Raw genomic sequence first — 25,454 nt, 5'->3', positions numbered from 1 at the left:
TAGTAGAATTGTCTTTATTTTTTTATACTTTTAGCTTCTGTAACTTGCTGTGGCAGTATTTTTTCCAGTTCAGTTTTGTGGTTTTAAGGAGTGATTCCTCTTGTTATTTATAACTACTGCCTAATAGTTCAGTTACGTATTCTCCAATTTTGGCTTTGTAAGAAATATATAATTCACATCCTTATGGTGAGGTCAGAGCTGAGACAAGTGAAAATTGAATCACCAGTCTTGAAGATATTTTATCTTAGTCCATTGATAGGCAAGTCTGTGGACATTGAGAACTGGTTATCCACAAATGGGAGGCTCTGATGTGTCTTTCCCTGGTGAATTATCTTTCCTAGTTAATCAAAAGTTATCATAAGCACAGAACCCCACAAAAGATGCTATCTTTGCTTACTTTGAGTTTGCTGAGAAGAAAAATATTGCTTGTTTTCTCCCTAATTTCAGGGAAATTTCTTCAGAAATTCTTTTGTTGTGTTCCATGAGGAAATGCCACAATAGCTCAAACAGCCAGGCTTGCTAATGCAAGAGCAGAGAAGAAAGCACCTCTCAGTGGGATCACTGATGAAGAAACTCTGGCATTTTTCCACACCCTCCTTCAAATTTTCATTCCCTGTCAAACCTAGGCACCACTTAATCTGCTGCTTGCAAATGTATCTGAGGGCACTGACAACCCCCTTTGTCTTATTTTTTCCCTTGAAGCTTTTTATGCCCATCTGTTGTGTTTTGGTTTATACTTAAACTGTAAATTCTTTTGAACCATTTCAGTAGGGTCCTGTGTCATAACTGGACCACGCTGACAAAAAGTTAAGAGCATTACCCCTTTCCAAGAAGGCTGTCCTGTGTGCGACAAATTCAAAAGAACCTGTTGTACCCTTGTCAAGAAGAAGAAAAGTGGAGCTAAATATTAAAAGTAAAACAGGTCTTTAAATGACTGTAATCTCACAGTCTCAGATGCCTATTTCTGACTCATCAGAAACCAAAATCCTTCCAAATCTGACCCTCGTAATCTTCAAAATGTCAAACTATTTTTTCACTTTCATCCAAGAAAGGAATATTCATCAGATCTAAATGCTTAAAATGAGGTTCTGACTGTTGAACCACAAGTGTATTGGACATATTATTTGAAATATTTCCACAGGGTGTTCAGTATCTGTATTCTAGGCTGAGAGTATAAAGTTAGAGTGTAAATTTTTGGGATTCAAGGAGCACTGTGCAAGCCTATCTTGCCTTCAAAGAAGCATGTAATAACATTGATACACTTTGGATACCGCTGGTCACACTCACAGAGTAATAAAGGAAGTACAGGGTCATCTCATCAAAGAATGTTTTTCCTAGAGGCTGTGTTGCTTTCCTGTGCATCCCACTGTGTTCCACATGCTGACCTGAAAATTTGGAATATAAATTAGTGTCAGTATTTACACAAATGAAAGAGGCTTTAGAACACACAGTGTTTCGGTGTGGTTTGTGAGAAGCTTTTGCTTCTACTTTCCTTTGGAATACAGAATATCAAAGGATCATTGGGGTTGGAAGGATTATCTAGCCCGTTCCCCTAGCTCAGGCAAGGTTAGCTGGAGCAGGTTTCTCATGACCATGTCCAGTCGAGTTTTGAATATCTCCACATGTGGAGATATTCCACTGTGGGAAGCCAGTTCCAGTGTTTGTCCACTCTCACAGTGAAAAAGTGTGGTTTCTTGTGGGAATTTCATTGGAAATTCAGTTGGAATTTCATTTTCTCCCTCAGGAAAGTGGTCACAGCATCAAGCCTGCCAGAGTTCAAGAAGAGTTTGGGCTCTCAGACAGATGGTGTGATTCTTGGTGTTGTCCTCTGCAGAGCCAGGAGTTGGACTTGATGATTAAAGAATCATTTAGTTTGGAAAAGACCTCTGAGATTATCGTGACCCGTGATCCTTGTGTGTCCCTTCCAACTCAGGATCTTCTGTGACACTACAATTCATGTATTTCAATTTGTGCCCATTGGCTCTCGTTCGTATCACTGGGCACTACTTAGAACAGTCTGGCTGCTTCTTTGTTCCCTCCCATCCAGTATTTATAGACATTGATAAATCCCCCAAGCCTTCTCTTTCCTGAGCTCAGTCCCAGCTCCCTCAGCCTCTCCTCATAAAAGACATGCTTCAGTCCATTTTTCATCTTAGTGGCCCTTTTGTATCATCCACAAACTTGCTGAGAGTCACACTTCCCCTATCATCAAGGTCATTAATGAAGACGCCGAATGGTATTTGCCCCATTATCAACCCCTGGGATACACCCCAGCTGTCGTGCCTCTAAACAGGTTTTGCGTAACTGATCACAGTCGTCTGATGCTTCTCTTGTCAAGCACAAGCACTAGGAGGACTATGGTGGTTTTTTTACCCACCATAACTCAGATTTCTCTCATTTTAGAATTCAGGAGATTGACAAACCTGTAAATGACAGGGTCCCAAATATGGGCAGCGAAGAATGCTAATGATACCTGCAAATAATATTGAATTATAATGTGCTGCAAAAGAATTCACAAACAATAGGTGTTCCTCTTATAGATTTCTCTTTCTAGTTTGTATGGCTTTCTCTTCATCCTGCCTGTGTCATTGCTGCAATGGTCCAGGGCTGATGTTGTGACTGCACACGTGGTAACGAGAAAATTGTTGTCTGCAGCTTCCCCTCTGAAAGCCCATGGCTGCCGTTCCCTCCTTCCCGTGACATGTGTTTGTAATTACTTTTCACCTTTTAGTCTTTTATGCTTGACAGATGAATATCTCAGGAAAAGTTAATTTAATGATTTAATGTGGTTAATCAAAGTGTCTGGGCTGCACCTTGGTTTTGAAAGTACTCTAGCTAGAGAATCTCTCAGAAGAGGAGACAGGGCCACCTGCCAGTGACAGATCGGCTGGGGCTGGGCAGTGGGGCCATAGGGCTGGGGGAAGCTTGCTGCCAGGCTGGCAAATGCCCATGGTCTGGGAAATGCTGCTGGCTGAGAGATTCTCCCTCCCAGGGAAAGCTCTGCCAGGCCTCATCCAGCACTGCCGAAGCAGCCTGTGGCTTTGCAGCCAGCCTCTGCACCCTGACCACTGCCTCTGGCAGCATTCAGGGGTCACTGTCTGAGGTGGCTCTTAGGAAATGCTTTTTCCTTCAAGTTTTTTTGATCTACAAAGGATCTGTAAGCAATTTACCATTGATGGGGAGTTTGCCACATGATACTGTTAGTGAATTGCTGGAATAATACTTTTGTACACTTGAAATTACTTGAAAGCTCTTGGTTTGAGCAAATATTTTACACTGAAAACATTCCTATTCTAAAGTTAATGAGATTTTTGTAAATTTATAGGAATTTATAAATTTATAGGAAAGGATTGCAAACCAACTAATGTAAACTTATGTAGGGTCAGAGTACTAGGAGGACTCCCAAATCCCTGCTCCAAACTGAGACAAATTTCTAGTGTTCTAAAACTTTTTATGTAGATACAAAGAGCTATAATGCACTAAACAAGTTTGGTGTATTTAGTTTATATTTACTTACAACTAACATTTAAAGTACTAAAAGCTGGAATTTTGTAATGAAAAATATGGGTTTTGGAAGCTACTTCATCAGGTGCTTGAGCCATGTTAAATACAAGAATGGCTGTTATTTTGAGGTGGATTATTTCTCATTATCATCATTTTGTATAAGTAACCTTTGGTCAGAAGCACAGAGATGACAGAAGATGTCTAAATATTTCCCAGGAGAATGACATTATGTTCTTTACAATGCCATAACACAGCATGTGAGATCTGGAGGGCTGTACGCATCGTTCCGGCATGCGTGTCGTACTCTGAGATCCATTTACTGATGAGGGCTGTGATGCTCATTGTTGGCCTGTTTTGTACCTGTGGGTGTCATAAGGAGATTTGGTCTCTCTGTCTCTCTCACTCATCTGTAGGCACATCTGTCTTGGTGGGAGGAGCTGAAGGAGAATACCAGGACTGCTCAGATCCCTGTTTGAGTGCGGCAGCTGATGTAACATTGGGTAGCCGATAGACCTGTCTTTGCCCATTAAACTTCCTGTGAGTTGTCAGGTGGTGCTTGAGCTCCTAATGACTCTTAAGTCAGAGTGGCAGAATGTAGGTTCCCATATCCTTTCATTTAGCTAGCTTTAGCAGACTAGTGGCATATTTTTCAATATATGAATTTTAAAACATAAATTATATTAGTATTCCACAATATTAAGATTCAAACTTGATTGAGTTTAGACCTAAATGAGTCTTGTTTACAGTCCAATGCTGTTTTATAAATTTATTCATACAAAATGTAAATTGTCTGATTAAATAAACCTGAACATTTTATCAAAATCACATCAACTCTTAGCTACATACCGATACTTTTATTAATAAAAAGAAGTCAACTTTTTAATGTTTTTCAGGACAGAAGGAATTATTAATATGTTTTTATAGACATACTCAAGTTTGCAAAAAGGTGGGCAGTGTTTCTCTCTGCAAATTTTTAAAGTTAATCATACTACGGAAAATGAGCACTGACAGTTGTTTGAAATGATCAAGGGTAACATAGTGGTAGGTATTACAGAATCAATACTCTGTTGGGCACAGGTTTTTTGCAAATTGAATCAGCTAGAGAGTTGTCCTGTGTTACGGGGAATGTAACATGTTTCTTTCTTTAAACAACTGCCACCTGAATTGCATCTTTAAAGCCAGTGGAGCTTGTGCATGGTTTGATATGAAATATTTCTTTGGGGAAAAGAAGGATCTTTCAGAACACCTAAATCCAATAACTAAAGTAAACCTTTTTTTTCTTCTTATAAACCAAAGAGTTGGAATAGATGTCCTCATGTTCAATAGTCCTTCAACGTTTTATGACTCATACTATACTTAGTTAGAAGATGCTTTAAAAATGCAGATGTATGCGACAGATTGATGTGCACAGACTTTCACTTCAGAAATGCATATGTAGAAGACACATGTACTTAAACAGTTTTTGCTACAATCTGTCAAAAACAAAGTCAGTTGAGGACTTCCTTTTCTGATCAGTGGACTGTGATTAAGTGTGCTGTGGCAATGATGCATTTCGACACACAAGTGACTTTGTTAGACAGATGCTGTATGACCTCAGGCATTCAAGTTAGCTAAATAGTCTCGAGGTATGGGGAGGAGAGATTTTGTAATTTTTGTTTTTAAAGCTTAAACAAGAATTAAGGTAAATCTAAAGGTCAAGCGTCGTTTCAATTGCAGTAGGTGTATTTCAAAATAACCCCGTATGAAATAGAGTGTTAGGGAGTCAACAATGAAAAAATCTGGCAAAGAAAAGTCCTTTTGGCAACAAAGTATTCAGCTTGTGAAACAAATGTGTGATTAGCTCTGGGAATCTTAGTATTCACTAGCAAGTCTGAGTTTTCAGACTACATATGAAAGCCTGGTTATGATTAAAATTAGCTAAATTTACCTCTAAAAAAATAGAACTAGCCTTGAAAAATAGTCCTCTTCCACTGTGTTAGCTGAGTGTAATTTTTATGGAAGTGAGGAAGTGAATTTTAGTATTTGTGTTATATCTGTAAGATTAAATAGCTTTTTTTGTGTGAGCTCTGTGTGTAGGTGAGTGGTTTTGTTTTTATTGGAAGGCTTCATCAGGAAATATATTTTAAAAATCTCACTTCAATTTATGGTTTTTTATAACCAATCCATTATGCAGAGTGAAAGCTCTATAAGTTACAATAAGCAAGTGTGTCTTTTCATCTCTGAAGACCTGATGGAGTTTTGAAGCAACTTCATGAAACAGTAGAATGACAGATTGGAACAGTGAAGCAGCTGCTTTTGTAAAACTGGATGAAAAAATTTCTATAAAACTGTAATTGCCTTTGATTCTAATTTTCAGTTTTTCTGAAAAGAATATTAACCCTCATACTTTAGTGGTGAACCATTCACTTTTTTTCACTGATGCGAAGTACTGCTTTTCCACTCAAAATCTGCCAGGATGCTGTGGAATATGGCTGTGTTGCCTAAATGTAGGAGACTTCCCTTTTCGAGGTTCTAACAAAAGAAATGTCTATTTTACAGAGAAGTGAAGGAAAGAAGCTGGATATTTAATCTTCTTATATGCTGTATGCATTAGAATGATGAATGGAGTGGATATAAAGATGCAACTCACCCTGACTAGTCCATGCACCCATTTTACCATAAATTCATTGTTGACCCCTTTTGTACTGTCCGTAGCAATATTCTTATCCCTTATCTGCTAGAATGAACCTAGCGTTTTCTCTCTGACACAACTCTAAACCTCAGCTTTCAATATTGCAAATAATTAAAGACCATTTAAATAAAAGTATAGAGAATTAAATACTAGTTTTGCATATAAAGTGGGCTTAATGTTCTAGGTGTGATTCCAGATCACTCTTTTAGACTGTTAACTTTACATTCATATTTAACAAATGACATTATTCAGTTTCATGGGGTCACTGTGTCAAAATGTCTGTGTTAGAACTTTAATTTATTTCCAAAGGTTCTTTGGGCAGATAGGAGTGGTGTGTTAGAATGATTTAGTGTCTCCACTTCCCCATGTGGATTTTAAGGCTTTGAACATAGTCCATGATGTAAATTTTGAGACTAGGTGGATTCAGCTGCTCTGTGGTGGCAGACTGAATGAATGGGACTCATATCCCAAATGTGGGAGGTTGACCCTCATCTTAAATATTGATGATGTCTCCAATTCTATTTTCTGATCAAAGTGACAATTTATCTGCCTCTCTCCTGTTAACATTAATAGAATACATGCAACTGTGGCCAAATTTTGCTTTGTTAACATCCCCTCTTGGAAAGCCCAATGGATTCTTATCAGATCAACAATTATTTGGTATAGACAAGAGATGCCAGTCAGGGAGCGTGATAATTGAGGAGCTGGGATAAGTTTTTTTAAAGCTGTCAGCCAACTTCATTGGATCATAGGCTATTTTTTTACTGCAAAATTTATTTTGCTGTGCTATAAATTAATTCACGTGTATCAGTGATGATCTTTGCTATGGGACTGCTGACTTCGTATTTTAACGTAGTCAGGCGCTGAGTGTAAATTTCACTGACTGACTGAAAGTGCAGGGGAAATGAGTGGGTAATGAGAGCAGAGCAGCCAGTTCTTTAATTGAATTAAAAGCCGGGTGACACCAATGCAGACACCTGTCCAATTACAGACAGGCCAAGGTGTTTACCATTGCTGTACAAGCGATTTGAAGATGACAGAAATCTTTCCGCCCACAGATTAACATAATGAAGGAGAACAGATTACAGTGGATGCTGGCCAAACAGATAGGATGGCAGCTGAGAAAAAAGTAGTTTGCTGAAGTATGTAAATAAAATCTGTGCACTTTCTATTGCCTACCTATGCAGTACATCTGTTTCTTTGTTGAAAGAAAATAGGGCAAGAGTACATGTGAAGGAAAAACATTGATTAGGAAACAAACAAATCATTTTTCAATTTACTGCCTTTGCTGAATGAATTTTTAAACATAAACCTCCTTTTGAAAAAGGGTTTATTTACTTGTTTAGGGGTTTGGTGGGGTTTATTTATTTTTCTTTTTGCAAATTTTTGCTGCCTTTCACAAAGCTATCTATGCAATGTGAACTCTGTTCTACTGGAGTTGCTTTATATAAAAGCTTTCTACTTTGTCAAAAGTAAACAAAACATCCCAATCATAGAATCATAGAATCATAGAATAGAATGGGTTGGAAAAGACCTCCAAGATCATCAAGTCCAACCCCTGATCCAACTCTAATTACTATATCATGGCACTAAGGGCCATGTCCAATCTCTTTTTAAAAACTTCCAGGGATGGTGAATCCACCACTTCTCTGGGCAGGCCATTCCAATGCCTGATCACCCTCTCTGTAAAGAATTTCTTCCTAACATCTAACCTAAACTTCCCCTGGCAGAGCTTGAGTCCATGTCCCCTTGTCCTGTTGTTGGTTGCCTGGGAGAAGAGACCAACCCCCACCTGGCTATAACTTCCCTTCAGGTAGTTGAAGAGAGTGATGAGGTCACCTCTAAGCCTTCTCTTCTCTAGACTAAACAATCCCAGCTCCCTCAGCCTCTCCTCATAGGACTTGTGCTCAAGTCCCTTCACCAGCCTGGTTGCTCTTCTCTGGACCCGCTCCAGCACCTCAATATCCTTCCTGAACTGAGGGGCCCAGAGCTGAACACAATACTCAAGGTGTGGCCTCACCAGTGCTGAGTACAGGGGAAGGATCACTTCCCTGCTCCTGCTGGCCACACTGTTCTTGACGCAGGCCAGGATGCCATTGGCCTTCTTGGCCACCTGGGCACACTGCTGGCTCATGTTCAGCCTCCTGTCAATCAGCACCCCCAGGTCCCTTTCCACCTGGCTGCTCTCCAACCACTCTGTCCCCAGCCTGTAGCGCTGCAGGGGTTGTTGTGGCCAAAGTGCAGGACCCGGCACTTGGCCTTGTTGAACTTCATCCCATTGGAGTCAGCCCATCTCTCCAGTCTATCCAGGTCCCTCTGCAGAGCCCTCCTGCCTTCTGGTAGGTTGACACTCCCTCCCAACTTGGTGTCATCTGCAAATTTGCTGATGATGGACTCAATCCCCTCATCTAGGTCATCGATAAATCCCAACCTTCTACAGATATGGGCAGCTTTCTGGATATGTCCTACTGCAGCTCTCAGTGCCTGAAGCCATTCGTGACCCTACAGAATGCTCCTTGCATTTCCTGATCAGGAAATGCAAGGAGCATTAATTCACTGCTTCGTAAGAAAGAATGCTACAAGTGCTAGATGTACAAATAAAACTAAATTGCTTCCTAAAGCACAGCAGAGTGAATAGAGAGGTGGCATATACACTATACTATGCTCCTCTTGACTGAGAACTTGCAAATGTCACAGTTAGAGGATTTGGTTTCTGCTTCTCTTTATTTGCAGAAGGTAATTCCAACAGCGACTTTTATTGTTTCCTGTGTTTAACCCTCTGTGGTCTGGAAATAAGTCTTATGCAAAAAAGGATAATTTTTTAACTAATGGAATTTCTGTGATGAAGAATTTATTGTAGATTCTAGTACTTCCAATATTTTACAGGGATAGTAATGCCTAAAGGGAGCATATAAGAAAGCTGGAAAGGGACTTCTTGCAAGGGTGTGTAGTGAAAAGACAAGGGGTAATGGCTTTAAACTGAAAGAGGGCAGGTTTAGGTTAGCTATTGGGAAGAAATTCTTTACTGTGGGGTTGGTGAGGCACTGGAACAGTTTTCCCAGAGAAGTTGTGGATGTCCCATCCCTAGAAGTGTTCAAGACCAGGTTGGATGGGGCTCTGAGAAACCTAGTCTAGTGGAAAGTGTCCCTGCCTATGGAGGGCAGTTGGAACCAGATGATCTTTAAGGTCCTTTCCACCCCAAACTATTCTATGAAAACATCATTATTTCCTATTTTCTGCTTTTTGATGGCTCTTAAAAATATCTACCTTCCATCACAGGAAGATTACGGGGACATTAGCTTGGGTGGTGGCTGACACAGTGTTCTTTTCTTTTCCTGTCACATTTACATTGCATAGTAAGATGTCAGTACAGCTTTCCACTGTTAATTAGGGATTTGCAAAATCAAAGCTATAACCAAAGCAAGCAGATGCTGATCAACTGGTTTTCGTTTAACATTACTCTGAAGTATAAGTGATTACTTCTGAATATTTCTTCATGTGTATGAGTGGAACTGCACCTCAGAAAATTCAAATAGAAAGACAATTACAGTGCCATCCTTTGAAGTTTTTTGATTGATTGCAAGAAAAGGCACAAACATTACTAATTCAGTGAAAACTAGGCTCACATTTTCCATGTGAACACACCTGTTAGTAAACACAATATAAACCTTTGCAGACTTTGATTGTTCTACTTAGAAAATAATATATTTATGCTGTAACTGTTAACTTCCAACATCAGATTCTCCAGGCCCTTTTTATCATTATAAAGGGCTTATGTGGGGAAAAAAGATTTATTTTTTTAAATGAAATGCAAAGTTATGTTGCATTCTCTGTAGTAAGGCAATGATGAGTAGTAATACGGACTAATTTTGTCTACTTGTTTGTGTACATGTAATGCTGGGGATTCTTTGAGGTACTGGGAGCTCTTTCTGAGGCACTGGAAGCTGCTTATAAAATGCAGTGTTGGTCAGTTTTGAAATAACATAGTTTGCTGAAATTTTATTTTTTTTTTAAATGAAAAACCACATTGATTTTCCTAGAGAGCTGTGAGAGTCAAGGTGAGAATATGGTTTGAAATAAAACTTGACATGAATTGTCCTTCTTTTAATTACTACTGCATTTAGCTTGCTTATTACTTTATTGTTGGACCTATTGTTGGACCTGTTTGAAATGAGAGCTGCTAATGTTTCTGAAAATGATGGTAAACCAATTTTTTCCCTTGTAATTCTTTTGTATATTGCTGTTTAAAATATTGTTTAGTTCCTGAAGTGGTAAGAAGTGGCTTATTGTATTTGCTATGACAAGGAGCTGATTGGTATGTGGGAGTCTAGTAACTTTTCTTTACTAACAAAAGCAGGACCTAAATTAGCAGAAGTTTACAGATGTTTTTTTCTTGTAAACCCTTGGGTACTGTGTCACCTTAATTATGTTACTGTAGTAGCATAGTAAATGTACAGTCTGAAGTAATGGAAGATAAGTGGAATGTTTAATACAAAAAAGATTTGAGTTTATGGATGAATAGGGGCAATGTTGGAGAGGAAGCATTGAAAAAGATTTGTTCTGGGAGACATTGAAAATTCCTTGGAAAACCAAAATGAATAACTGAAAAAACTTTGTGAGACAGGGACTAAGAAAAGAACTCCTTTATTGTCATTGTTATGTTAACATATACACCTCAGTTTTGAAACAGTACCTGAACAGTGAGCATAACTAAAGAAACTTAACTGCATCTTTAGTATTAAAAATTGAATAAAATACCATTTACTGTTAATTTATTTTGTAAAATTTAAGTCATGGATGATAGGAATGAAACCTTGAAATAGTTTTTCTTTTCCACCTGTAACAGTGGAAGCCTCTAACAGAAGGAAGACTTTATGTCACTTTTGTCTGTGTATGCATGTAATCAGTCTGTGCACTGTACATGCACAACACCTTGCTTTCTTGTGTTGCAGGCATATTGACGGGCTTGCATCCCTTCACAAACTATGCTGTAACCCTAACTGCTTGCACTTTGGCTGGCTGTACTGAGAGCTTGCATGCATTGAACATCTCCACTCCACAAGAAGGTAAAGTAATTTCAAAGGTCTTGACTTCCACATTTCAGTCATGAATAATAAAACAGGAGAAGAGCTAAACGCTGCAAAGCCATTTGCTGGAAAACCCCAACCTAATTTGATGACAAAGTGCATTGCCAGACCATAATTGCTCCATTTTTTGGGGGGGTGCGAAAATGAATCAAACTCCATACCCTTTAATGACATGCATCTTTAATAGCTGTAATGCAGATTAATGGGCTTTTTAATTGCTGTTACATTGTTCATGCAAGAGCCTTGTCATTAATATGAAGCATCTGAAAGATTAATGAAAGCTTCCTCATTTTACTATGGCTCAGAAGTAAATCTAGAGACAGTCTGACTAAAAAGAATTGATTGTATGGCACAGTATGAAATTGAGAATCAAATGGTTGATTTCCATGGTTTCTTTTAACCGCTAAACACCAGCAATAGGCAACAATTATTTCAGTGTGATGAAACCGCAACTGCCGATTGATTTATTTATTAATTGCTGTTCATATTTTCTTTTTTTTTTTCTAAACACTTTCACAAGTTGTTGTGCTCAAACTAAAAGGTTGTGAGTATAAATTAATGCTTCCTATGCTTACATCAAGAACAATCCAGGAAGAAAGAAAAAATACGTTCAGTTCTGACTTCAGAGACGAGGCTGATAAGTAACGCACATCAATTACAGATGCTCCGAAAATATCAGTGACATATCTAACTTCACTCTCAATTAAACATAAAGTCCACATCTCCTGTTTCTATCCTAAAGCCATGTTAATCCAGTTAAAATAATCAGTTACTCCAAATCTACACCAGTAGAATAATGAAGACTTTGACATGTATTTATTGGACAGTACTTAATCTTCCATGATGCAGAGTAGTTTTCAAAATTCCCTCCCTCCCGCAGTTCTTTGTGTTATCTTCTCATGTAAACTAGGTAATAATACAGTACCAATAAAGCAAATAAAATTTTGGCATGAAGTCATGTGAATTATAGCCATAATAATTAAAAGAATGCTGGCGTGTTGAATTGCTGCCAAAGCAAAGGCGTTGTCTTGACGAGGACAGTACTGAAGATTGCAGTCTAACACTGCTAGAGCAGAATTTTGGTGTGACCATGTTAACAGCTTCCGGCAGCACCAGTCAAATCAGAATCCAATTATTGCCTCTTGGATGTTCAAAATAAACTGACTGAGATTGTCTGGTGGCATTCTCCATGAAAAGATGCAGCCTCTGACAACCGAATAGTTATTGGACCCTGTGATGTAAACATGAAATACAATATTTATGTATTTCTTTCTGCTGTGACATAGTAATTAAAAATAAATTGTTTATGTCTTATTTTATCAGCTTAGTGAATAAAGCAGGAATCCAGGAAAAAATCAAATCCAGGTGTCCTATTAGAAAGGTTTAGGCAAGAGTAGCATTTTTTAAATTTTTCTTTTTTTTTTTTTTCCCCTCTTCCCCCCCTGAGATCAAATAAAGCCATGGGGAACATGTGTTTTATCTCTTAGAAGAATTGAACAAAAAGTCAATGTGTGGAATTTCTATTTTTGGATGCTCTTGTTGCATGCTCTTAGTAACAATAAATTGGTGATACAGAAGACAGACATCATATCACACCCTCCAGCTATCCCTGTTTCCCTATTGAAACATTCATTACTTTATATTGTTTTCACATTGCCAGCCTCTGCTAGTTATTGTTTTAAATTGCTAGCACAGAGCTTGTAAATTACAAGATATTTCTCCCAGACTAAGGCCTGAGCCCTGCTCTCCTTGTGATATTCAGTGGGATTCCTTGTGCTTCTAATATATAACTCATTGGAACAGTGAAAGAAGTTGAGTTTTAAATTATTATGCATTGCCAACTTCCAGTATATTATATATATAAAATCTACATTAAACAAACATTACTAAGTGTATTGAATTATGAAGAGTTTGAAATAAGGGGTAGTGCCTAAGAACACATTGCCTGCATCTGTGATTGGAATGATCCCTTTGTTATTAGGAATAAAAAGCATGAAGGAAGAGAAAATAATTTGTATTAAAAAAAGGACTGCACTAAAATCATGTACCCCTCACCTTGCTCAGTGTTATCAAGCTGGAAAGATAAAATTATAGAAGCATTATTATTCTCCTAAACCTGAGGTATATATCATCATCTTTCATAGAAGTTTGTTTGGCTAGGAATGCTCACATGAAACAGGAGGCTTCTCAAAATGCTGGAATGTTGTAGACATAAAATCTCTTCTGAAATTTCAGCTTTAGCAAAAGTCATTCTGGTAGTAGCTTATCACCTAAATTCTTTATTGTCTGTGGAAAGACAATATAATATAACGTTATATGTTTTTTTTCACCAGCCCCTGAAGATGTGCAATCACCTACAGCAATATCCTTTCCCACATCCCTGCTGATGAGTTGGAGTCCACCCAAAACACCAAATGGTATTATTACACAGTATACTTTATATATGAATGGAATACCAATTTACTCTGGAAATGAAACTAAACATATTGTAAAAGGTGAGTTCTCTGCTAGGTTGCGTGTCTAATGTGTATCTCATAGTTGCTATGAATAATTGTATGATTAACCTCTTCTTATTTTGGAGGAAAAGAAAAATAATTCTAAAATTGACTGGATGCACTTCAAACCCTGATGGTTTTATTTTTTAAAGAGTCTTTCATAGAACTCTTTGTTGGGACTCACAGAAATTAACACCACCGTTGATGGTGTACCTAAACCTTGTGCTGTATTACCTTCTTTCACAGGATCGCAGTCATCTTTTTAATAGTTTTATAACATTTTGATCTCATAACATCTAGCTCTCTAAGCAAGTAAACTGCAAGTTGTTGAAGACAAGATATTATGTACAAGTTTAATAGTTTTTCTTCCTGTCTTCCTTAGATATTCTTATTTAGAGAGACACTGCATTGCTTACCTGAATAGTCCATATTTAATTAATTTATTGAAAGTATAAACTAATAATCTGTTTTCTTCTGATATTAGTTATACCATGTGCCAATAGCCAGGTTATATCAGTACTCTTAAACTATTACATGGAAGCTAAATGCCTGTTGTTTGGCAGTACAGTGAAGCGTGGTAATCTGAGTTCCTATTTTAATGTAATTGGTGCAGTTTAATGAAGTATCCAAATTTTTTGTTCAGACATTACCCAAACAACAAACAAAATTAATTAAAACCCCAAAATATGGAGCTAGAAGTACCATAGTACAACATAAGCACTATTCTGGGCCCATCAGAATTTGTATATATTAATAGGTACAAGTAAAAATAAAGCACTTAATATTGGACAACTCAGAGGGGAAAGGGTACTAAGACCCTACTTTCTTTGTAATGTAAGACCTTAAAATTCAAAACCATTTCTGCATCTTGAGTTAGTATAAAACATATTTAAAAATTCATATAGTTCAAATTTCTTTGCTTTGCACAGGCCATAAGCTACTGGTGTGGTGGGTCAGTTTTGACACTGAAAAATGAATCCAGTTAGAGAACCTCCTGAAGGCTGTTGATGATCGCTATAATAAATAGTGCACACTTTAAGTCAAACTTTTTCATTCTGTATTCAAAGGTAATGGATTTTTCGTAACCATAGTAACCTTAGTGTATTTCTGGATAAATACATGAGGTATATACGTTCTGGTTTTATTTTTGAATATAAACTACCACATTATGTATTACTAATAATATGAAAAATAGGATATAGGTTAGCATAATGACAGCTCAAACTAGTGTGCATTTTTCTTCTGCAGAAAAATAAATATTTATCAAAAGAGTAGGTTCAATTAATTTCTCCCCCATCTCCCCAGCTTTTTTGGTATTCTTGCAGTGCCATTTATCTTTTTTTTTTTGCAAGATTTCCATGAATCTCTCATTGCGATATCAAAGCACCATTCTTAAAAATTTTGAAGTGAAAGTAGTTTTGCTTCCGATTTTATTAAAATCATTAGTGAAAGTTCATCACAGATAGTTTTACCGCTGTGTTCATCTGCAATCTTGCTGTAAATGGGCAAGCAATGTAAAATATTTGAGGAAGTGTTCACCATAATGTATTTTGGTTGGTTGGTTTTAGGTTCATGTCTGAATTATAGCTGAAATGATGCTTATTGATAGAAATTATGGTCAAGTAACTTCTGGAATTCTTTGAAAATATAGGAAAGCATAAGTTAAAAAGGGTCAGTACTTTATTCCTCCTGTGCTACCTCTAAATCTCGAGTGATATGTCAGAGTAGATTCAGCTGAAGTAGTCAAAGGAAGTCTCATGTGGTTCATAAGCTTTCTAGAGAAGCTCTTCTCCTTCCATTTAGAAATTACTTATTTATTTGTATTTTTTCTAGAAATTTTTATATTTTTATATTGAGCATTTCATGGCTTTTATTTCAATTAATTTTTAGGCAGATGTGGATGTAAGGAGAAGAGAAAATCTTACTTATTCAAGAGAGAAGGCAGGTGAATCGAATTGTGTTACTGTATGCAGTATAACACGAGAACCACTCTTGCCCACCATTATGAACATGGTGTGGAGATCAATCGTTTACTTTGGAACCATTTTAATTAGCTGCCAGTTTCTCACTTTGCCTGAGGGAGAAGTGGCAACGTGAGCCAGCAGACTGGGATTTGGGTCACTAGAAATCCCAGTCCTTTTGAATGAGGTTTATTCAAGATCTTGCTTAGATCTGTATATATCTTTAATTTTACTTGATTTTTGCTTCCTTTCAGAGCCCAATATTTTCTACTTTATAGGCTATATTTAAAAGAGGTATAACATAATATTCCTATCTCCCCTGCCCTTACAGTCTTATGGTGAAAAGTTTTTGACTTTGGCTTTTGACTGTTATGCAGGTCTTGGCCTTTTCCATATAATTATCCTTTTCTTTTCCACACTTAGGCTAGTGTTGTTGGTGACTTAATGCCTCAACATAATATGTTACTGACACTAAACAGAGAAAAACAAAGTTCATTGTCTCTGACATCTGTTTCCTATTTATTCACCAAAATTATTTTCCTAATTTACTGACTATACGACTTAGTTCCTGACCAGCAGTTTATACCAGAAAGTCATAGATTCTCTCTGTGTTTTTGAAGTACTGTATCTGTTGAAATGTGATGGGTTTTTAAACTTTTCTTTTTAAGAAGACAGCTAAAAATTTGTACTTTGCTGACTTTCATTTCAGACCATCGAAAGTGCAATCGGTTTAGGCCCATACTAATTAATCCATAACTTGAGGAGGGATATGTTTTCACAATACCATAATTGCACGTATATTGTTAGCTTAATTTCTGATCTTGACAGTTGTTGAGGGCTTGAAATACTCATTGATTTTCATGGAAATTCGAGGGTTTGTTTCCTCTAGGGGCTGAGATGTAATTAAAAAGGAAACCCTTTAAAAGCACATATGGCAAATGTACACTTTACCACATTGAAAAGGGAGACCCATTAGGCATCCATCATCCATTAGTGCCTTTAAATATTTTCTCCATATTGACAAATTCGGTTTCTGTGTTGTGAGTAATAAAGCACTGAAATGAAGCCAGCCTCTCTACCACAACACCTGTGTTAACTGTCTGTCTCTGATTTTTCTGCTTCCCACCTTTATGCATTTGCTTTGTGTGGTGTGCGTTCTACTTTCTCGTGCAATCTGGATTGTATTTCACATCCTATGTTCCTCTGAAAGCCTAATATCTCCAAGGGACAAGCGAAGAGGAAATAGTCCGTGATCCCAGGTGGAACTTGAGCTGTGTGAATCCATGCCCCTGTATTCATGCTTTCATTGCCTCTGTGTGTGAGTGCAGAAGCTCTTGTAATCAAAACCAACATGTGCGGCTTAGGAGAGTAGTTTCTACAGGGTTCTGCTCCCCAAACCTGCATACCATGCTGTTCTGGAGATGACTAGCAGCTGTGAGGAGATGGAGGAGCTTGTACAGTTATCTTTAGAGCTCTGAACTTAGCCATACGGATCTTAAAAAGGCTTTTGATTTTAGGAAAATTTGAGTTGATTTTTCCTGTGGAGAGGAAAATATCCTTCTTGTTCAACCAAACACTCACAGGCAAAACTGAAGCTTCTACTTTGAAACATGGAGGTTTCTTCATGTAATTATTTAAACAAGATTTTTAATTTTATGCAAGGTCTCAGAAATTTCTTACCTGCCTTAGACAAAAGAGCCAATAGAGTGGGTTTTATCCTGAAAAGTATTTGACTACAGTGGCCTGAGCTGATGGTGCTAATACCACCAGCAGAAAAGTGGTCTAATAAATGCAGAATGTTATAGCATAAGCAAAGACAGTGATGCTTAGATGTGACCCAAGTGCCAAGTTTTATTTTGGTGGAAACCTTATGGTTGTGAAGAAACTTCAGAAAAAAAGATTAGAACAAAATATCCCCTCTTCTTAAATGCTCACGATTTGATGGACTAAGAAAAGCTATTAATTGCTTAACATGTTTACAAGGGGAAATGACTTAGCAGATGCTTTAGAAAACAGAAGAACAAGTAGTATGAATCTGTCCTTGCACTGAGCGTGGCATTAGGGAGGTATGTGTCCATTTGCTGCAGCAGTAGGTGCTTGACAATGTTAACAAATTGTGTTCATAGAATTTTCCAGCAGAATCTAATGGTTCTCATCATGAATCTTTAAAAGGAAGATGTTCTTATTAAGAGTCAGCTATATGAAACTTATTTTTCTCTGCCAACCTGAAAGAAGTGTTTCTAGTTTTTCAAGAAAGAGATCCTGTCGACTATGTTACAAGGACAGATCCTCAGCTGAGTTAAATGAATATAGAGTTATCCTAAATTACATGCCCAAGTGCTGACGTCCAACAACCAAGAGTTTTTTAAAAAATGGGACAGAGTCCTTTTACTGGGTTGCTGGGAAAAATATTAAGCAGAGCCTTAGTAAATGTGAGAAAGAGCTATCTTCACAATTTTTTTCTGAGAGCATGAACTAACCCTTGGCTTATTCAAATTGTGATTTGACCTGAGTGTGGAAAGGCTGATCCTACAAAACCAGGTTAGAATGGGAGCCTTGTTTTTCTATGAGGAAGAGACAGATGTTTGACATCTGTTCAATCAGGGCTTAACATATTTGAACTTAAAAAAAATGGAAGAATCCCAATTTAGTACCTGTATTTTTTATGGTGCTCTAACCCAGTAGTGATTATAGTACACACCATGCACAGCCATGTGCAATTACTACATTTTACTGAAAATTTGGCAGTTTTTTTCCTCTTTTATCCCTATGAATACTACTGCCTGTTTTAAATGATAGATCATGGTAATAAAAACAAAATCAGTCATAATATTAGTATTGTACTAATTGCCAAGTGAAACAATCTGAGGAAGAAAATCCACCATATTGTTCATTGAAGATAGTTTCAATAAGATGTATCACTGCTAGAAGCTGGACTACTGAGAAGAAAATCCTTATTATGTTAGGCTTAAGATGTAGTTTTTGTGGTTACTTTTCATACAGCTTTCAGCTATAACAATGTTTAAAACTAACAATTTCCATCCTTAAGGATTTGCATTCCTTTGTTTTAGGTCCTGCTCAAAGATGACAGGCAGCTTTTACCTTAAAGGACAAACAATAGAAAAATTCTGTAGTCCTCTGGTATGAGTTTATTTCCCATCTTCCAGGTTGCAGTGAAATACATATAAATAACAAATGTACCCAGCCTGTTCTTTCACTAGAGTGTTTTGGAAAGAGTTGTTTGCTATTCAATACAATGTTAGGGCTAAATTTGTGTATATTATAACCTTGAATGTCACAATTGCTCATTTTTTGCCAAGCAAAGACTTCTTTAGAACCATGGTGAACAATAAATGCTAGTCTTTACCTCTTCCCAGAGAAGTTATTAGAACTGGTTATCTGAAATGTCTTGCATGTGACCCAGTGAGAGATGCCCCAGTGTCTCAGCCTTATTTTAGGGTCTTGCAGTACTGTGCAACAGTGCCAGATCAACCCCTTGTATCTGGTTTAGCAACATCTCCAACTGATAAGTGATACAGGAAGTACCATGTTTTCTAGGATGTCATATGAAGAATGCCTGCTTCTTCAGGCTTTATTCTGGCCTGAGTGTGCATTTAAGTGAACGTATTGGTGCACCTGGCACTAGAGGGCAGGGTGCACCAGTCTTACAGGAGAAGCTGCCTTCCTCTAAAAGTTCTAGGCATGTAAGAAAGCACATTTGATACACCTGAGTTGGCAACACTGACATTGCCAGTGACTGGTACTATCATAATTAATTCCACAGACCCAGAATGCAGATTCAGCAGGCACAAAACCAAAGGGCAAATGGGCTGTCTGAGCCTGGTGTTCCTGTATTTCAGCTTCAGACAGAAAGATCTGGTGCACTCATTGGACTTAATAATACAGATCTGGGGAATTTAGAGGGGAGGGGGCCAGTGTAAGGGTAAAAGCATTATGTTTATTTGTAGCAGCTCTGTTGTATCATTTTCTATTGCAGTGCATTAGTGCAGTGTTAAATAAAATCTGCTTATTTAAAATCCTTTTAAATAGTGTTTAAATATTTCCTGCTGATACAATCTGCTAAAGTAGTTATCCTTGCTGCAGATTTCAGTTAACCTTGTCGCAGATATTAAGCCTGAAGCTACACAGACTTTTAGGGACCTTGATTATAGAGCAAAACCTAATGGTGTCATTATAAAACCACAGCTGGACAAGCTTCTGGAGTCCTTGTCCTTTGATCAGATTTGGGTAACACAGCAAGCCAGGAGAGAACTCACGCTAACCCTGCTGGAATTGCTGAGCTCTCAGGTTGCTTGAGTACCACTTTCTAAAAATTAAAATGCAACACGTTATAAAATGGGAGCGATTGGTACCTTCCAATCTCTCGTATCTACCAAAGAGAACTGGAGCAAAATAGAGCTAATAGCTGTAGAACAGGGAGAGTATTTTTTTCCTCTCCTTTCCCTTCTCTCATATAAGAATTACTTTGACTGCAGGCTCTGTTTTTTTAAACAGTAAGAAGAAAAACATTGATTTCTAGGCTTGTCTGAATTCCATGACAAGAAATAAAACCACTAAAATCACTGAAAAATGTAAAACACTCAGATTATTTTGTCCTTCAAAACTATTTGTCAGAATTAGACATATGTAGGCTTTTTGTTCTGTATTTTCTCCTTCACAGTTATCTAGATTAGCTAGCAGACTTAAAGATTCTGAGATTTCTTCAAAAGACAGTGGTCTACTGAGGAGGACAAATTTACATCAAGAGTTCATTGAGTTCAATTTTTAAAATGTGAATTTACAACTTGACATCCTTGCAGCCTTTTTTCTTCTTTTAATCAACCAGCAGAGCTTACTGTCCACGCATTATTGTCTTGCAGGTGGTCTCCACTTGCATGTGGGTTTGTAGGTCTTCTCCAAGACATCCGCCCTGCAGTTAGATAGGAGCAAATTCTTCTTCTGCCACTTTCTGAGATCAGTTTGTTGTAATGTTGCCTGTGTGAACCTTCCTTGGGTAAATTGGCTGAATCTTGTCTACCTTGCTCTTGGATCTTTTGAAGTGTGTAAACCTGTTTATCTGCGTTTTGTGTTTCATCAGCAAGAAAAGTGATATAGTTTCTCTTGTGAGCTGTTGTCTCATGGTGACCCCTCCATGTTGTTACTAAACATGGAGAGATCTTCTAAGATTTCTAAGAACTAGAATATGCTTTATTGACCATGTTGAGCTCATAGCCTGAAATACTTTTCGTGGGACCTTATTTTCAGCAGTATGCCTGGTAATTGTGGTTTACCTGAAGCTAGTAAGGCAAAATGGTGGGTTCTGTTCTGGTTTTCATATTGCTGATAAAACAGACAAGATTTAATTCAGTCACACCTTTGTTAACATCAGAAACTGTGCAAGGTTTTTATGTTCAAATTATAAATAATATATTTATGGATCAAGAAAAACATCTTCACTTTTCTGAAAGATTTTTGAGATACTTGGTAAATGACTTATGCTTACTCTCAGAGATATGACACCTCTTGCACAGATGGACTAAGGCTAAACCTACTGCTTCAGTTTGAATCTCTTGGTATCCTGAGGACATACCTCACTTAGCTCTAACTTAGTAGGCTTAGGTAGAGTGAGGCTACCTTCTTGGTATTGCCAGCTGCATAATGAAGCTTCTCTCTGGGTTTTTCCTTATGCCCTGGAAAACACACTCATATTTCTCCTTACTAATTTAGGAACATTTGGTCTCCCAAACTGCTAAACACTTGATGTATATTTAATTTAAAATAGATATTTTATTCCATGCTGCTATTTCAAATAGTGTTGGTTGATCAGATGTGATAATGTTTTGACAGAGCAGTACATGAGTTTCTCTTTGACTAATGCTAGACACAGACCCTTCCCTCTGTACCCAATATGTCCAAAATTCCTTTAACAGTCATGGAATATTGATAAATGGTGACAGTGTGCAGGCAGGTAACACCACAACAGTACTTCTAGAGGGTTCCCAACCAGGGCTTCCCCTTTCCCTTGTTTTTCTAAAAATGTGGTCATGAGGGTGTTCAGTCATTACTGAAATATGTTCAGCATTTTATTTATTGAAAAAAACAAAGCTATAATGAAACAAATTTATGGAAAGTGGAATCTTTGATTTTTTTTTTTGCATGTGTTTCAGACTTGTGATTTCAATAAATCTGAGAAACTTCCTTACAATTTGCGTTTCTAAAATAATTAAGTCTATACTTTCCTTAATATTTTTCATCTTTCACAAGTCTTGTCTTGTGTGTGAACAATACAAGACTGAGTGTTACAAGATCATAAAATAGTTGTATATAAGTTTGATCTTAAAAATACTTGATGGTTAGTATGACTGGAGGATAATTCCTGTATTTTCAAAATCTGTTTCCCTATCCTCCTAAGTTATGTGGAAGCATAGATCTTGTCCCAGAGAGCATGAAAGGCATTCTAGGGTACTTGCTTTCCTGTTGAATCACTGCCATAAATCTAACCTAGGTTTCTACACTGATTGCCTAAATTGTTTACATAAAGCTACTGACTTTTAGTCAGTACTGCATTCCATCATGCTTTTCACTAGTCTTTCATGAAATATTGTCTTTTTATAATTCTGATTGAAATATTTTTCATAAATTGTTATTGGACTTTGAAAGGTGATGGGCTTTTATAATTTTTCTTCCTTTCTTTTCCATGGTTTTTATTTTATAAATAGAGAGACGCATTAAAATGATGTGTTACTAGGAAATTAACTAGTACACAGGAAAAATATCTAAGTGAACATAAAGTTAATCATATAAGAAGAACATGACATTACTGTGCTTTAAGTAATGGTTAGACTTATGCTCTTAAGATGAATGCAAAGGTGGATGATAAACACTGGTATTGTTTTTGTGATGGCTTCTTTGGACATACCATGTTCCTTGATTACACAGATACATTTGAGTCACATTTACAGTCTGCATATCTCGATTTTTTTTTTTTTTTTTTGAATGTCTGGTTATGTTTAGGGCTACATAAAGTTGTTCAGAGGTGACAAGGCAATCTGGCTTATTAAGAGATTCTGGGTCCTCATTGCTTACCTATCCAGGATCATTGGCTAGACTAGGTGAGTTCATACAAAGGATGCATAAGTTCTATTTTCAGTCTATTTTAGGAGAAATGTTGAGATTTAAGGAAACTATCAATAATGAAAACCAACCAATGTTGATAAAGTATGTTGACAGCATCCTTTTGAAAGCTGAACTTCAACACTGGAGCTATTTATCACTTCATTTTAATAGTGTTGTTTGTTTTCTGATAAAGGAACAAAAATTCAATCCAATTGGCAAGAATTTTTGAATGTTCTCATGAGCTGGCTTGCTACCTTTTCATCAGCTCAAGGGTGAGTTAGATTAAAAGTAGTATTACTTTCATTTCCACTAGTATGTTTTGATTTTTTTGAGGTACAGCTCTTGGGATTTAATACCATTGTTGCAATGTCACGTAACAGTTTTTAAGCTGTTAAATTGTAGTAGGAATTAAAACACATGCACAATTAAAGTCTTCCTCCCAAGTTTGCAGACAAAGAAAAAGTATATAGAAAGTTTGTTAAGGAAAATTCAAAATCAAGTGAGATTCACTGAAGAAATAAAAAGATTAAATAAATAAATAAATGTTACCGTAAAAAAGAGGTACAAGTCTTAGTTTAACTATGAAAAGAAGTTGTGTGGCAAAGATTGAGGCAAAATAGCCAAATGTTAGTTAGAACTAGAAAATAATTTAAAATATTTGCACACAGGACAAAGGAAAATCCAGGTAGAAAAATAGACTAAGTTCAAAACAATTGAGAAAATTAGAAGGTAACTTTTTCACCAAAGAGCTTGTCCCTAGTGGTGCTTCTTTGGGATGTATATGAATCAACATTGTAGTGCCTCAGCCTGAGAACCAAAAAATATTAAAGCAGCTAGACTGAAATTATCACCAGGTAACAGAGTACTTCTCAGAGGTAGAACTGCTGTGGAGAAAAGCCATAGGTTCAGCAAAATCTGTGACCTGTCATAAAAATTCTGGTCACAACAGGTATTTAGAGACTTCAGCAGAGAGGCTGAAGATGTGAATGGACACAGAGATGAGTGTATTTCCCCTGGAGGTCCAGCTGGAGGAGCAATATGTCACTTTAATTGTGAATCTTAGAGGATTATAGAATGGCCTGGGTTGGAAGGGACCTTAAAGATCATCTGTTTCCAACCCCTCTGCACTGGACAGGGACACCTTCTACTAGACCAAGTTTCTCAGAGCGCCATCCAACCTGTCCTTGAACACTTCCAAGAATGAGGCATACACAAGTTCTCTGGGCAATCTGTTCCAGTGCCTCACCACCTTCGCAGAAAAAAATTTTTTCCTGATATCTGATCTAAACCTACTCTCCTTCAATTAGAATCCACTCTCCCTTGTCCTGTCACTACATACTCTTGTAAAAAGTCCCTCTCCATCTTTCTTGTAGTTTCCCTTCAGGTACTGGAAGGTCGCAATTTGGTCACTCCGAAGTCTTCTCTTTTCCAGGCTGGACAATCGCAATTCTCTTGGCCTTTCCTCACAGGAGAGGTGCTCCATCCTTCTAATCAACTTGGTAGCCCTCCTTTGGACTCACTCCAACCTATCTATGTTCTTCCTGTGCTGGGAAGTTTCACTTGCAAGTCCTGTGTTCTCTTAATCGTGTCCCTGAGTATCACAAGAACATTCATAAAGATGACACCAATAATGTGACATAAAGCAGACACATACCCAGGAATGACTATTAATATAGTGTCTGTTGCTTTTCTGCAAGAAAGAAGTAGTGATTAAAAAAACCTAAACAGTCTATCTGGGAAAAACAAGTAAAGTAAAAATTTGTGAATCAGTGGGACTGAACAATGTCCTGTGTTCTATGTAGACACGAGTTGGGGGGGAAGAGGGTTGGGGTGAAATACGAAAGCCTCTTAAGGGTTTGCCACTTGTGAATTATGCATCTCACTCGCACTAGTAGGCGTAAATGCATCATTCTAATCTGTTCTTATTACTTATTTATAGCACGCAGTAGCACGTAAATTCTATGCCTCCTTTGTAGAGGCTTACCATGCTAGTTAAGGTATGCAGATATTTCAGGGTGCCTACACAGACAACTTTCTTGGCATAGCATTCTGTTGCCAATTAAAGGGCATAAACTTCAAGCAATAAATTTAGCCAGCTCTTCCCCCACCATTTACAGGAGGAATATGGACATGATGTAAGAAATAAGGTGTAGGATCAACAGATAATAAGAAGAGCATTCATCTTGAAATAAACTACTCTACATTATTATTATTTATGATAGTAACTAGTATTAATAAACTACACGTGGAATAGAGGAAAAGCCTGCAACAACCACTGAATTTATGAGGCTGGGGACAGATGCATGCTCTTTTTGTTATATCGCTGGCACTGATCGATTTGTATTTTTCCCTGATGATGGTTTATGCCATTATAACTGTTTGGTGGCTCCTTACTATTGACTTATGGTTACAAAGCACTTCACAAACGAGAACAAGCCTCTGGACATTATATCCTAATCTGCACATCCTATAGATACGCCATAATACAGAGCAGCTGACTGCACCACCTGTGATCTGTGTACCCACAAACATGATTTATTCCGGTAATCCCAGTTTAATGCATCACATCAGATTGTGGCAGTTATGTTATCTGATGACATTACTGACACTACATGACATA

The 25,454-nt window shown here is 37.4% G+C and overlaps 1 protein-coding gene across 1 annotated transcript in view; it reads left to right on the top strand.

Annotated features, from left to right (window-relative positions):
• Positions 1-25,454, top strand: part of USH2A (usherin) — a 378,573-nt gene that overhangs the window by 155,446 nt on the left and 197,673 nt on the right. The window contains 2 exon segments of the mRNA XM_050315138.1: positions 11,128-11,241; positions 13,596-13,757. Coding sequence (XP_050171095.1) covers positions 11,128-11,241; positions 13,596-13,757 — 276 coding nt within the window.

Source organism: Myiozetetes cayanensis, unplaced genomic scaffold, assembly GCF_022539395.1.
Source record: "Myiozetetes cayanensis isolate MyiCay16 unplaced genomic scaffold, myiCay2020 scf2-11, whole genome shotgun sequence".
Lineage (NCBI taxonomy): Eukaryota > Metazoa > Chordata > Aves > Passeriformes > Tyrannidae > Myiozetetes > Myiozetetes cayanensis.
This window is presented reverse-complemented; position numbering and strand designations above follow the sequence as displayed.